The following is a 14,993-nucleotide window of genomic DNA, read 5'->3' on the forward strand; positions in this document are numbered from 1 at the left end:
ATATTGTTAAAAGTTTTTTTGTTGTTGTCCTGTGTCTTTCATTTGGTCAGCTCTAAAACACATTTAGTTGGACAAATTGCATAAAAGAGAGTAAGATTCACTGTAAAAGACTAGTTTTCCATTTGCCAGTGTTTCCTACAACTATCTGAGACAAACGTTCAATTTAAGGGTCATTGGTGTGGTGATGAGATTCAATATTAATAGAATTCTTTCGACAAGTGATCTGGAATAATGCCATTTGTGAAGACAAAAACAAATACATATGGTATAATTTATTTGATAAAACATTCAGAGAAAACACATTTCTTTCTTTCAAATAATATAATAATAATATTATTTAACAAATAATAATTATGTTATGGATGCAGACACAGAAGAGGAAGGTGGATGGTGAACAGTGATTTATTGAATAACAAAGGTGCAGGGATGAGGTGAGCAGGGTAGTGGAGTCCAAAGGGTCTTGGTGGAGACACAGAGGGAAGGAAGACGCTGGAGACAGGGATATCACTGGATACAAAAGGGAAGAGTCCACATACATCAAACGAGGTCAGACAATGAACTGTGGTGAGGAGTGTGCATTTGTAGGGGCAGTGATGAGGGTGATGATGATGTGTAGGTGTGTGTGATTGGAGATGAGTGTAAAGTGTAATGCAGAGGATGGTGACTAGGTGTAAATTTGACAAATTACTGTGATGTGAAAAAACATTGATATATTATCTTGAAGTGTATTACATAATGTATGTGTGTATATATATATATATATATATTATGTTATATAATGTTATTTCTTGCTGTCTATAATTTAGCTGAATAAATAAGCATTGCATTAATGCTTTACAATAATAAGAATCACCATGGAAATGAAAAAACAAAACAAAATGCTGAACAAAAAAAGCTTTTATTTTCTTTATGAACAATTTTTTTTTTTTTTTTTTTTGGTGTGAATGTATTTAATGATCCATTTCCATTCAGTGTAACTAACACTTAGAAAGCAGCAGTGGTATGATTTACATAAACAGGTTCTCTCACTTTGCGTAATGCACTACAATTTGAATCCAGTGCAGTTGGAAAATCTGATTGACTTCTGAAGTTCAAAAAGTGGTATTAGAGAATGTGTTGATTTAGTGCGTGTCTCAGCTGTATTATCCATTTTTTAGCAAACAGAAACATTAGCCTGCTTAATGACTGTATTTTGATTTACTTTTTGTCTCAGCTAGCAAATTTGCACAAAACAATACTGTGATAGTCTTAAAAGCATTATCAAAACTGTCTTGAAAATGTATTGCATTGTGAGCCATCATTTTCCATAAAAAGTGTTCATTTCTAAATGTGTGTGTTATGAAGGATTAATTAAGGACTGTATTTTACTGGAGTAGGTGGATTTGTATCCGCACTGGTGTGTCGGTAAGAACACATACGACTCAGAGTTTGGAGCAGAGTTTGTAGTTTACTCTCGATTCAGGTTGAATAGTAACAGTGAGTGGTAACAGTAAGTGGTCTGAAAAAAATAAAGAATAACAATAATATTAGATATACAGCTAAATCAATAACATTCACCAAGGCAATAGAACTGGTTACATTATTAAAGTTATTGCAGTTCCTAGATAATCCACAAGGTGGCGTTCAAGGGACGCACATGGAGTTAGTTGTTATGTGAGACGCCATTATAGTGTCATTACAGGCAGTAACATATACACCCGATATAGGAAACAGCACATAACACAATGTTTACACAAATATAGGCAAATAACCATATAAATCACCATCCAGAGATATCTCTCACACTATGAAAGTACTCATGCATTACTTATATTAAACATAAAAGATAAACCTTGGCGCTTAGGCGCTAGCGCGAGCTGCCGCGATGGTGAGCAAAACGAGCTCGTGATAACTCAATAAAGTACACAAATCTGCTTTAAACGCATATATAACATCACAAGATAAAAGGAAATAAACAACTTACATTATTGTCATTAACTCGCTCACATAAGACCACTACTGAAGGAAAGATGAGATATTAATCTTCTGCATCGGAGCATTCATATTTCGTTCGTCTCTTACTGACTAGGCACTGCCACACGTCATACATTAAACGACTCTCTGATTGGATGAAACCTTCTTAATATTGCCGCCCCCAAATATGCCAAGCATATTTGAACTCTATAAATTAACCAGTCTGAGGGGCTAAGACAAGTTCCCTTTGATCTGTGAATGCAGGAAGGGGGATCAAGCGAGAAACAGGCCGGATGTAGGTCTTATCCTTAATTTGAATCTCAGCAGATCTGATGTGGCCATCAGAACCTGGGAAGGTCTTCGCAACTTTGCCTACCAACCACAATGCTTGTGGTAGTTGTGGATCGATGAGCATTACCACTGTTCCGGTAGAAATGTCACCGGCATCTGTGTGCCACTTGTTGCGGGTCTGTAGCGTAGGCAGGTAGTGCTGGATGAAACTTGACCAGAACTGATCGGCCAGAACCTGACTCTGCTTCCACCTTCTTCGACCCATGAGCTCTGTAGCAGGATAAACTACGAGTGGTAGTGAGCTATCTGGCCGCCCCATCAGCAAATAATTTGGTGTAACAGGGTCAAGGTCGGCTACGTTGCTGGAAGTGTAACCCAGGGGCTTGCTATTAAGCATTCCCTCCACCTCAATGAGGACTGTTTGGAGAACTTCCTCAGTTACGACTTGGGAGCTGACTGTGATGCGAAGAGCAGTCTTGACCGACCTAATTTCTCTTTCCTACACACCTCCAAAGTGTGGGGCTCCAGGTGGATTAAAGTGGAAAGAAATCTTTTGTTTAGCCAAATGTAGCTGGATCTGTGGAGTAAGCGATGCAAAGGCTTCTTGCAACTCTCTCTGTCCTCCGTGAAAGTTAGTGCCATTGTCTGAATATAACTCGCGAGGTGTGCCACGGCGAGCTATAAACCTCCTCAAGGCCATCAGAAAGGAATCAGTATCAATGGCTGTAAGGAGGTCTAGATGAACGCTTCGTGTCGTGAGACACTTAAAGATGATTCCCCACCTTTTCTCACATCGTCTGCCAATCTTAATTTGGAATGGCCCGAAACAGTCCATGCCTGTACTGTAGAATGGGGGTTTGAGCAGTCTGAGTCGAGCTGGAGGTAGATCTGCCATTCGTGGAATAACTGGTTTGTTCTTCCATTTTTGACAGTCTTTGCACAAATGTTGTTGTTTGCGTATAGCTTCTCGTCCTCTCAGTATCCAAAAGCTTCTCCTTATCTCTCCGAAGACTCTTTCAGGTCCTGGATGGCAGAGTTTACTATCAAAGTCTTGGATCAGTAACTTGGTAACCCAGTGATGTGGGTCAAGGACTACAGGGTGTATAACTGACATCTCTAGTCCTTCAACTCGACGTAAACGGCCACCAACTCTTATAAGCTGACAAGAGTCATCAAATTCTGGGGCAAGAGCAAGTAGTCGACTAGTGGAAGGTACAGATTTACCAGCTTTTAGCAATTTGTATTCATCTGGAAAACAATCAATTTGAGATTTCTGCAGGATATACCATTCTGCAGTTTGGTAGTCCACTGCTGATAGTGGTCCTGTATCTTTTAGCCCCTGAACTGTGGCCTCTACTAACTCATTCCAGGTGTTGTGTGTGGTAGGGTCAGGAATGTCAGGAACAACCACTTCTGTCATAAGGCCACAGAAGATTCCTTTACGCTGCTCTGTTTTGATTTCCGGTGGTTGTATGGGAGGAGTGGCAGGCCATACTGACTCAGACTCAAACAGGAATGATGGTCCCTGACTCCATCTGTTGGGCACTGATAACTGAGAAAGAGTTTTACCTCTGGTGAGGTCATCCGCTGGATTACTGCTGGAATCCACATATCGCCAGGAACATTCTGCAGTCAGATCTTGAATTTCGGCTATCCTGGTTCCAACGAACACCTTGAATCTGTATGATTCGGAGTTGAGCCAGGCTAGAACAGTGGTGGAATCTGTCCAAAGTGTCACTGTATTGATCTTTAGGGTGAGCTCAGTTTGCAAGAGTTTGGCTAATTGGGCACCATTCAGGGCAGCACACAGCTCTAGTCGAGGGATGGTCAGACGTCGTTTCGGGGCAACCTTGGATCTTGCTAGTATAAAGGCTAACTGGACATGACCACTGTCATCCTCAGTACGTAGGTAAGCGACAGATCCATAAGCTTGCTCGGAAGCGTCGCAAAAAATGTGAATCTGTCTGGTGTTGTGGGAGTGATTAATGTCTGAAGATGTGACACAGCGGGGAAGTGAAATATTTGCTAACGTAGGGAGTTCTCCCTCCCATTCCTTCCAGGATCTCAAAAGGTCATCAGGTAGATTTGGGTCATCCCATTCTCGTTGCTTGTCCCATAATCTCTGAACTAAAACTTTGGCCCGAGTGGTAAATGGGAGTATGAAGCCTAGGGGGTCGTACTGGGTTGCAAGTACCTTGTAAACGTGTCGAAGGGTACATGGTCCAGACTTGACAGGAAGAGTTTTATATCCAAGGAGATCTGATTTGCAGTGCCACCTTAAACCTAATGCGGATTCTTGCACATCGGTACGATCTTGAGATAGCCACAATTCGGTACTGCTGGATCTCAATTCTGTCGGTAGGTGGTCAACCACACTGGGATCATTACATGCCCACTGGCGCAGTTCGAAGCCACCGCTGGCAAAGAGGGTACAGAGTTTGTCTACAAGCTGCCTTGCCTCTTGAGGTGATGGTAAGCTCTTCAAACAATTGTCCACATAGAAATTCCTTTCTACTATGGTTCTGATATTGTCATCAGGAGTGCTATGATCTGTAACATGTCGCTGGACAGCATAAATGGCACAACACGGACTGCACGTAGTGCCAAAGGGTAGCACTTGCCATTCATAAATGTCCGGTGGTTTAGATCTGTCCAAGTCTCGCCATGCAAAGCGGAGAATATGCCTATCTGCCGGAAGGAGACGAACCTGATGGAACATCCCTTTAATATCTCCGCTTATTGCCACTGGATGTTCACGAAAGCGCAGGAATACACCTAACAATGATGGGCCCAAGGCTGGTCCTGGCAGCAGATAGTTATTCAGGTTATGGCCTTCAAAGTCAAATGAACAGTTAAAGACCACACGGTTCTTACCGTTGTGTTGCACAAGGTGGTGAGGGATGAACCATGACTCTCTTTGCGAATTAGCTGTTTCAGGTGGGAGTTTGACAACATAGCCCGAGGTCTCTAATTTTTTTATCTCTTGTTGGTAGGCAGCTGCTTTACTGGGGTCTTTCTCCAGGCGTTTCTCTGTGTTCCTAAGGTTAGGAAGTACTGCCTCCATAGGAGCATGAAGTATGGGCATATCCTTCTTACGCAGGAGTGGAGTTGCATAGCGACTTACGCCATCGATAAGTACTCTGACAGTCTGTGACTGGAGCAAGTCAAGAGCTCCTTGGTCCTGCTTAGACCGCGTGACAGATTTCTCATTTCGATTGGGAATCACGTCTGCTTGCCAGAGTCTCTCAACATTCTGGAATAACTCTGTCATTGAGGGATTAATGGCAATGTGCAGACACTGTTGAGATTTCACATTATCTCCGAAGACTCTTGCTGGTCCTTGTAAAGTCCAACCCAGCCTTGTCTTGACAGCTGCCGGACCTCCAGGTGGACCGAGACGAACTGGTTCAATCGGAGTGATAAGGTGAGGATGGTCTGCTCCAATCAGTAACAGGGGACACGCTTTGTGAATAGGCTGTATAGGTAAGCCTTTCAAATGCTGGTATCGTCGCTGAAGGTCTGCAACAGGGTAGGAATGTTCAGCTAAGCTAAGTAGTTCTGCGGTGAAGGCTCCCGTTATTTTGTAACTCCTGCCAGGCTGGGATGGAGTTGAAATCTGAAAGGATACTGAGGTACCGCAAAGCTTAGTGATGTCTTGCCTTATAGTTCTCAAGGCTAAGTCCTCTGCCTGGCCTGTAAGTCCCAGCCTCCGGGCTGCCGCTGGTAATAGCATTGTCCGTTCAGAACCATCATCAAGCACAGCATAAGTATCTAGGCTCTGTCCCTTATGCTTCAGAATGACTCTGACCACTTTCAGAAGGACGCTGCTGAGTCCTTGAGGACGGTCTAGGTATAGCATTTTGCTAGTTGAACTAACTAAACAGGTCCCTTCTTTCACAGGTTTAAAGTTGACCTCATGGAGGATTTGGAGGTGCTTTCCATTACACAGATGGCAGAGTTTCTTGAGGGTACACTGTGCAGCTCTATGGTTACGTCCACACTTCCAGCATCTGTTATTAGTCTTAATCCAGTCAATCACTTGGTCTTTGGTTAAGGATTGGAATGTGGCACATTGACTCAGATAATGTTCTTTACTGTCACAGTATGGACAGAAGGCAAAGCTTTTGCCTTGACTCTTGGTTGGCACTGATGGTACTGAGGAACATAATTCGTTCGAGCCATGAAGGATTGTAGCCTGTCTGACCTTGGCTTTAGTTTCCTTCTGTTGATCCACTCGGGAACGGGCTCTATCTTTCTGGGGCTTATATCCACCAAAGCTCTCTGGATCCTGGCACCAGGATTCGAAATTAAGCCATTTAGCTAGATCAAGAAGTGTGTACACTGAGCCAGGTTCATAACTCATGTGCCTGCGGAAGGATGCTCTTTGTTCTGGAGGGAGCTTGGACAAAAGTCGAGCCACGTGGGATCCACAATGTAATTCAATGTCTCCTTCTGTTCCTAATGTTTTAAGGAATCCTACTAAGGCTTGTATCTGAAGAGCAAAGCGTTCAAAGCCTACAGTGTCGCCAGGCTGAATATTTGATGCATCCATAATGGCAGCAATTTTACTCAGGGCAAGCTGGTGAGGTCGACCGAACCGTTCAGTGAGGGCTGCCATGGTATCTGAGTAGGGAGTGGATGAATTTAAAAAGGAATCAGCAATGAGGCGAGCATCTGCTAACTTTAGGTGATCTACCAAAACTTGGTACTTGAATAGCTCTGTAGCTTCATCTGGTAGTAGGTTATTCAAGGCAAGTTTGAGACGGGCAAATTCACCAGGCTCTCGACGAGTAAAATCTGGAATGGTTGGCTGTGGACCTCTATAAATTATCTCCTGTCTTGCAGTGTTAGTCTGGATCCGTGGAAAGTTAGCTGGTGCTACATGTGGCTGACTGGAGCTAGGAGGAGGTGGTGTGTAGATGATAGAATCTCTCCTTACTGTTGTTGGCTGCCTTGTGTCCCGCGTAACTCTGTGAGTGTCAACAGGGCCTGAGGGAATCTGAGCAGCCACATTATCTGAAACAAAGGCATTTGAGTAAGGCTGCATTGGAGGAGTATGCTGTGCGTAGCTGACTGTATCTACATAAGGATTTGTATTCTTAGATGTAGAAAGGCGGCGTGGTGCTGGAACTGGAAAGGCTCTAGGAGTCGGTGTAGGCCCTGGAGACTCTGACTGTCTGCTTGCAACTCTAGGCAAAGGAACTGGAGGGGTTAATACTTGGAACTGTGAATTAGGCTTAGGAGTTGACCTCTGGCTTTGCGACTGGTTTATCAACATCTGCTGCATACTTTTCTGGATTTCTATAAGTTGGCTGATCTCTTCCCTCATGGATAGCTGAGTAGCACGGAGATGTCTATTCTCTTGTTCCAGATCATGCACTGTGTTTTGGACATCAGGAGGTAAGGAACGTCCATACCGGTGAGGGCTGCGTTCATCTCTCTCACTCCAACGATCTGTGGTAAGGTACCAGGGCTCTAAAGCCAATCGTGGTGATTCTAATGAATCAGGTGATCCAACAGCCTTTTCTCTTTGATCATGATAAGAAATAGATGCCTGCGGATGGGCCATAGGAATATCCCTGTCCTCATCTTCATGTTGATAGTCATCTGACCCATGTGGTCGCGGTGTAGACTGAGGCAGAAGGACATTAGCTCTAGGCAGCCCAGCATACTGCAATTCGAAATCTTGTAAGTAGGCTGGTTGACGAACTATACGTCTAGGGCGAGCTCCTTCAACTTGATACTCTGCATTCTGGTCCTCTGACATCATGAGTCCAGTGTAGATACAGCATCCGGCTCGAAGGACCAAATGTTATGAAGGATTAATTAAGGACTGTATTTTACTGGAGTAGGTGGATTTGTATCCGCACTGGTGTGTCGGTAAGAACACATACGACTCAGAGTTTGGAGCAGAGTTTGTAGTTTACTCTCGATTCAGGTTGAATAGTAACAGTGAGTGGTAACAGTAAGTGGTCTGAAAATAATAAAGAATAACAATAATATTAGATATACAGCTAAATCAATAACATTCACCAAGGCAATAGAACTGGTTACATTATTAAAGTTATTGCAGTTCCTAGATAATCCACAAGGTGGCGTTCAAGGGACGCACATGGAGTTAGTTGTTATGTGAGACGCCATTATAGTGTCATTACAGGCAGTAACATATACACCCGATATAGGAAACAGCACATAACACAATGTTTACACAAATATAGGCAAATAACCATATAAATCACCATCCAGAGATATATCTCACACTATGAAAGTACTCATGCATTACTTATATTAAACATAAAAGATGAACCTTGGCGCTTAGGCGCTAGCGCGAGCTGCCGCGATGGTGAGCAAAACGAGCTCGTGATAACTCAATAAAGTACACAAATCTGCTTTAAACGCATATATAACATCACAAGATAAAAGGAAATAAACAACTTACATTCTTGTCATTAACTCGCTCACATAAGACCACTACTGAAGGAAAGATGAGATATTAATCTTCTGCATCGGAGCATTCATATTTCGTTCGTCTCTTACTGACTAGGCACTGCCACACGTCATACATTAAACGACTCTCTGATTGGATGAAACCTTCTTAATAGTGTGTATTTCAAGTAAATCCATTATATTTGTGTTGTGGTGCTTCCTCTTAAAAACCGAACACACAAGATGTGAATTATTTAATAATAGTATTTATTGTTTATATTTTGGTGTTAAGACAACCATCACAAATTTAAGATGGTCCTCTGAATCTGCCAAAGAAGAGGATGCTGTTGGTGGGGTTGTGCCTGATGTAGAATAAGAACGGGTGATCTGCCATGAAGTGCTCTTCTCGATGCATACAGTTGCTCACAACGCCTGCTGTTGCTGCTGCCGCCTCTGTGCCTTCTTCATTCACATCAACAAATGCCTTATGGGCCACTGCTGAAATGAAGAGGCCACCCTGACTGCTCATGCCTGTCAGATCAGCCATTCCTTCCAGGAAAACAGAAGTCATCCCCATCCCCATCAATGTTTCTGCTAAGGAGTTCTCAACCTCCAGTTTGAACTTTGGCAAATAGACTTTAATATCTTTATGGGTGTCCATATTGTTTCTGTTGGTCCATTCATGAAGCTTGTCAAGGGTCAACTCACTCTCCAGCTGTCAAACACACATATACAAAATAATACTGTTGAGTCTCCGAACATACAAAATACCAAATATAATCAAGAAGATCAGTACTAAAACATTTAGCCAACCTTCAGAAGAGGGTCAGAGCCATCCTGAGTTTCCTCAGGAAGAAGGATCAACATGCTGAGCTCCTCCTTCACGTATGGCAACTCCAGCACTTGCAAGCGGTGCTCATAGATGTAGTTGAAGGGGAACTTTTTCTTCTGGTTCATCATTTGCACTGGTTGGCTCTCATTCTGATAAAAGACAGATACATGTGGAAATGAAAGAGTGAACAGGAAGAATATGACTCTCTGTCAAGGTATGATGTAGTACATCAAGTGTAAGGACGTACCATTGCAGTTGTACAATATTTTGCAAACAGACTTTTATTTTGATTCAGCAGAGAAATGTTTCTGTGTTAAAAAAGAATTGCACCTGGTTTATTTTAAATGGCATTTCTTTAGTGTCTTGAGCATTAAATCTCTGCAGCCAGTTCCCTTTGAAGTAGATGGCATTAACCAGAGCTAGTCTGGTCATTCCAGTCACCATTCCTGGTTTGAGAAGATCTCTGATTTTATCTGAAAAACACAAGTTTGTGTTTCTGACTTCACATCGGTGACTTTAAAAAAAGATTTTCTAGCAACAAGTCCAAACGGATTATTTTATCCAAAATAGAACTGTATAACTGTTCTTCTCACTCTCAGTCTGCTCTTCCACCCATTTGTTAATGAGCTGTCTTGACTTGTCCGATGATCCAATGAAGTCCACAGCCTGAAGGTCAGCGTGGTACAGCTTCAGGGTGGACTCCAAATACTCCTGCAGGACACATGACAACACATTCAGCAAAAAAGAGGCCTCAAGAAAGACCTTGAGATTAGAAAGTTAAACTATAATGGAGCCAAAATGTTACATATCTTGAATTAGCCTCAAAATGTCTCATTGTTAAAGGCAGAATGGTCTCACAGGTAAGAAGCTGAAGGTTTTCTCTCCATAAAGGCGGTTGGCCAGTTTGAGGATGTAGGAAGCTGATGGACTGTTGATCGATGAGGTGAGGGTCTCAAAATGAGAGTGAACATCAGAGACAGAACTGAAAGACAAAACCTGCACAGAGAAATACTTTTTAAATAATAATACATCACAATTTTGGCATTGTGATATATGCCAATAGTATGAGTGTAAAAGTTTTTTCAGCACACGTATATTAACTGTATTTGTTTACACAGGAGAGGCTTTGCATATACTATTTTACACTACTGGCATATTATCATAGATTTCTCTTTTATTCAAAAGAAAAACAAAAACATGCCTGTGGAAAGACTAAGCTACAAGTGTGCACTGAAGAGCCTGTTCTGAGCACATTTATTGAAAGGAATAAAACTAAATCAAGGATTTCATATAATTTTCACTGAAGTTTGTGGTCCGTTGTCAAGACAGGAATGTATTATCTAAATGAGTCAATAATTAAAACAAATACATGCAACATGCTGAGGGTAGGCACAAGTTGGCCTTTGTGGCTACAATCTGGAACATTTTATTCTAGGTCCATTTTAGTTGTTTTTTCTTTAGTATTTTGAGGCAAGCTTCTTCTAAAAGAGCCACTGGTGGAGAGTGAGAGAGCAGCTGTTATCATTTGTTTACATACTTCACCTCTCCCTCTCTCTGTTGAGTCAGTTGCTCACTGGTTGTATCACAATCTCCATGCACTCTTCAGCCAATAAAATGTTCTGCTGTATTTAATCTATAAAAGTTAATACTTTGCATTCAGTATTGAAGTGAATTGCAGTCTAAGCATATTCAAAAACTTTCTAAAAGACTAAAAACATCTTATTGACAATGTATTCAGTCAGCATAGACACCGCTGTGTTCATACAAAGAACATTGTCATTTTCTAATATACTAGTTCTTACCAAATACTTCTATCATGAATTTTTTAGCTTATAGTAGGGAACTGATAGCCTAGAAATCTAGACACACCCTAGCGGCAGCAAAATGTATTTTGCAGCCAGGGTAGTCTAGCAACTCTCCATTGACTTTCGAGCTGCAAAAACCTAAATTGGGTCAGGCCAATCACGTCGTGTATAGAGTAGGCGGGGCGGGCTTAACATAATGACGACAGAGTTGCGACGGTTCTCTGCTACTTGAAAACAAAGAATGCCTGCTGCTGGCGAACATCTTTCGAATCGGCTTTGGCCGCGAATCTGGAGGACTTGCAGTTAAGTTTTTCTTTGAGAAAAGAGCATAGAACGGCACTTAAGTCATTCTTAAAAAAAGGAAGATGTGTTCGTAGTTTTGCCGGACAGATATGGCAAAAGTTGAATCAATCAACTAGCTCCGCTGTTGGGAAAACGCTCTGGTTGGTTGAAGCGCTGTCCTATTGCGTGCAGAGGGAATTTGAAAGACAGCCGTTTATCCCGCCCCTCGGATTGAGCCGTGTCTATGGTGAGTTGCCAGACCTAACATCTTGATGTAGGTCTGGCTTGCCAGGCTAGGGAACTGAACTAATTTAAACTGAATGAAAATAAGTTATTATGAAAGAGAGCACTGTTTGCTTTGGAAATTGTAATAAGATGGCCACATCAACATGAATGATGTTTTATTAAAAAAAGTTCGGGAGGAGCACGTTCAAATAATTTATCCAATTATCACATCATTCCAACCAACTGTCAACAATCAGTAATCAACATGTCTATCCAATCAGCATGAGTGGAGACCTATATATACTCATTTGACTCACCAATATTCCTCGACACTTTTTCAGCATCCCTCCACCACCCCGTCTCCGCTCACTCGCCTGGTTACTTCCTAACCAGCAACACGGTGGGAGTACTCTTGGTTCGGGCCCAATATCCGAGCTCGGAGCCCTCTCCCCGGACAGCACGCCAAATATGCATACCATTTATTCTATCTAACTTATTTGTAAGTGTGAACTCGTGAAATGATGAACTGAAATGTCAGGAAGAATAATGATAATTCAAAGAAACTCAAAGTTACACAGATTTTTTTTTAAACTGCCGTAATGTTTTCTCAACCCTAATTAAAACTAATTTATTAATGAAAGCATTTTTAAAATAATTATCAGGCTCTATGAGAACACAGAGCCTGATAATTATTTTAAAAATGATTTGAGAATGCTTTCATTAATAAATTAGTTTACTTATTAATGAAAGCATTAATAATGCTTATAATGCCCCTAGTGGTTTTGTTTTCAAGCAGGATTTACCAGTCACCGGTTTTGCGTAAAAACTTGTAGAATTCACAATTACAAAAAATCATTGGAAACCCTCACAGCCCTTGCTTGTTCTCCTGCCGCCCATCATAGCCTACCTTTGCCATTTCTTTGGATGTGTCTCCTCGGGCTCCTAAGTAAACCATGCTGAGCGCTGCGCTGATGCTCAATGGGGAAAAGAACATGTTTCCCTCGGCGTTGCTCGCGCTCAGAGCCCGATAGAGATCCAGAGCGAAGAGACTGTTAGCACGAGCGACACCCTCCATGATGATACTGCAAAAAGAGCCCAAGTATTATGATAGCACCATAATTTATACCATCGTTACAATAGCGCTTCTGACAAAAGCCTACGAGTCAGATAACCTGTCAGGGAAACGCGGAAGAAGTAGCCTACATTAGTGTTCATTACTATGGGAAACAAAACTGCAGTTCTGTGCGCCGTTTTTTTAGACACACATATGTGTATTGATTAAGCCTATTACTTACATTTAATGAAAGATGCTTGTCCCAAACGTTCGTCTGCAGGGCCGGCCCGTGGCATAGGCGGAATAGGCAAATGCTAGGGACGCCACTCATCCATAGGGGCGCCAGAATGAACGAGTGATTTTTTTTTTTACTTTTTTTTAAATTATTATTATTATTTTTTATAATACTATTTTAAAACCATTAATTCGAAATACTACCATATAAAACCAAAAAAGTCCCGACACATCAATCTTCCCCCGCCCAGCGAGTGCTTGAAGTGCGTCAGAAACAGAGCGCGCGCGCGATCAGTTTGTTGGTAATTTGCGTCTATGGTAATTTGTTGTGTAGCGTGCGCGACGCCGCATCCAATGTAGACAGCATTGCTTTTGTTTGAGGGCTTTTTTTAAATTTATTTATTTTTATTTTATTGCACATTTAAAGATACATACATTAACAGTGAGCAGAGAAAAATAATAATAAAACAAGGGGGGTATACGGACATCAAAAGAGATTGAGATATGCTACACAAATCAAAACAATATTACAGTTTGTCAATATAACACATTAAAGGTTCTTTACAACAGACTTAAGGATATTATTTGTTTTAGAAACCTTTGAGTTTAAAGGTTTTGACATTTTCTTAAAGGAAGAAAAAAGGGACTTTATATCAGAGGAGAATATTCTAAAATCAGGATTACAATGAATGGTTCTGGCTTTGTGAAGATGAAACTTGCCCAGAAGACAAAGCAATAATACCGTATAATTAAGATTAACATCGTTAGAATGAAAATCTGACAAAAAAATGATAGATTCTGACATTTGTACCAATTTGCTACAACAGCAAAAAACTAACAAGGTAACATCTGACCAGAAAGACTTAGAAAATGGGCACTGATAAAATAAATGTAGGATAGATTCTTCTTCAATATTGCAAAAGGAACATAAAGAAGATACATTCTCAGAAAACCTGCTCAAAAATAAATTACAAGGGTAATATCTATGAACAATTTTGAAATGGAGTTCTTTAATTTTATTAGGGATAAAAAGTTTGTGAGAAAATGCCCATAAGTTTTTCAAATCTGAGTTTGGATAACAGATACTCCATTTAGATCGTGCTTTAGGAAGGGTTCTTGTAGTTGAAGAAAGAGCATTTCTAATAAGAAAATTGTTGCATTTTTTATCTAATACATTAACACCATTGATTGCGAGTGTAGGAATATAGTTGTTTAAACAGTAGTATCTTAAATGCGCTTTAAACAAAGTTCTTACACTGACAGAAATACTTTTAGTCACCTTATTAAAATCTCGTACAGAAATCACAGCACCTTTCATGGACATAAACTCAGAAAAAGAAAGAAGGTCTCCTTGAGCACTGAACAAATCAGAAACAAACAGAATATTTTGATCCACCCATTCCTTGAAAAAAAGTGATGTTACCACATAGTACATTTTCATTATTCCAAATAATATACGTGTGTGGGGAGAAATTATGTTTGAAAGCAATCTTCCAGGATTCTAGAGCTTTTTTATGAAAATTTGAGAGTTTAATAGGTAATTTGCTGCACTTAAAATTACAAGATAATAAAAATTTAAGGCCACCACAGTGTTTAAAGATTAAGTTAGGGATCCAAAACCAGGGTAAACTATTATTAGAAATACAATATTTAATCCAGTTAATTTTGAATGTCTGGTTGATAGTTTGAAAATCTAAAGCGTTAAGACCACCCTCCTTGTAACTTCTTATCAAAGATTTCCTTTGAACACATTCCACTTTATTTTTCCAAATAAAACGGAATAGCAGAGAGTCAATAGATTTAATCGTTTTTTAATCAACAAATAGGGAAAGAGCAGGGTAAACTAGGCGCGATATGCCCTCAGCCTTAGACAGCAGGACTCTCCCATAAA

At 40.9% G+C, this 14,993-nt stretch overlaps 1 protein-coding gene across 1 annotated transcript; it reads right to left on the reverse strand.

Moving 5' to 3' along the window:
* Window positions 1-8,916: 8,916 nt before the first annotated feature.
* Window positions 8,917-13,248, reverse strand: LOC311068902 (leukocyte elastase inhibitor-like). Its single transcript, XM_084091739.1, has 7 exons — window positions 13,110-13,248; window positions 12,722-12,896; window positions 10,361-10,498; window positions 10,096-10,213; window positions 9,833-9,975; window positions 9,484-9,651; window positions 8,917-9,385 (listed from the first exon to the last, which is right to left on the reverse strand). Exons 2-7 carry the CDS (start codon window positions 12,887-12,889, stop codon window positions 8,978-8,980), a joined length of 1,143 nt encoding a protein of 380 aa, XP_083947865.1. The 5' UTR covers window positions 12,890-12,896; window positions 13,110-13,248; the 3' UTR covers window positions 8,917-8,977.
* Window positions 13,249-14,993: the final 1,745 nt, after the last annotated feature.

Source organism: Abramis brama, assembly GCF_963993115.1.
Source record: "Abramis brama genome assembly, chromosome: 18".
Lineage (NCBI taxonomy): Eukaryota > Metazoa > Chordata > Actinopteri > Cypriniformes > Leuciscidae > Abramis > Abramis brama.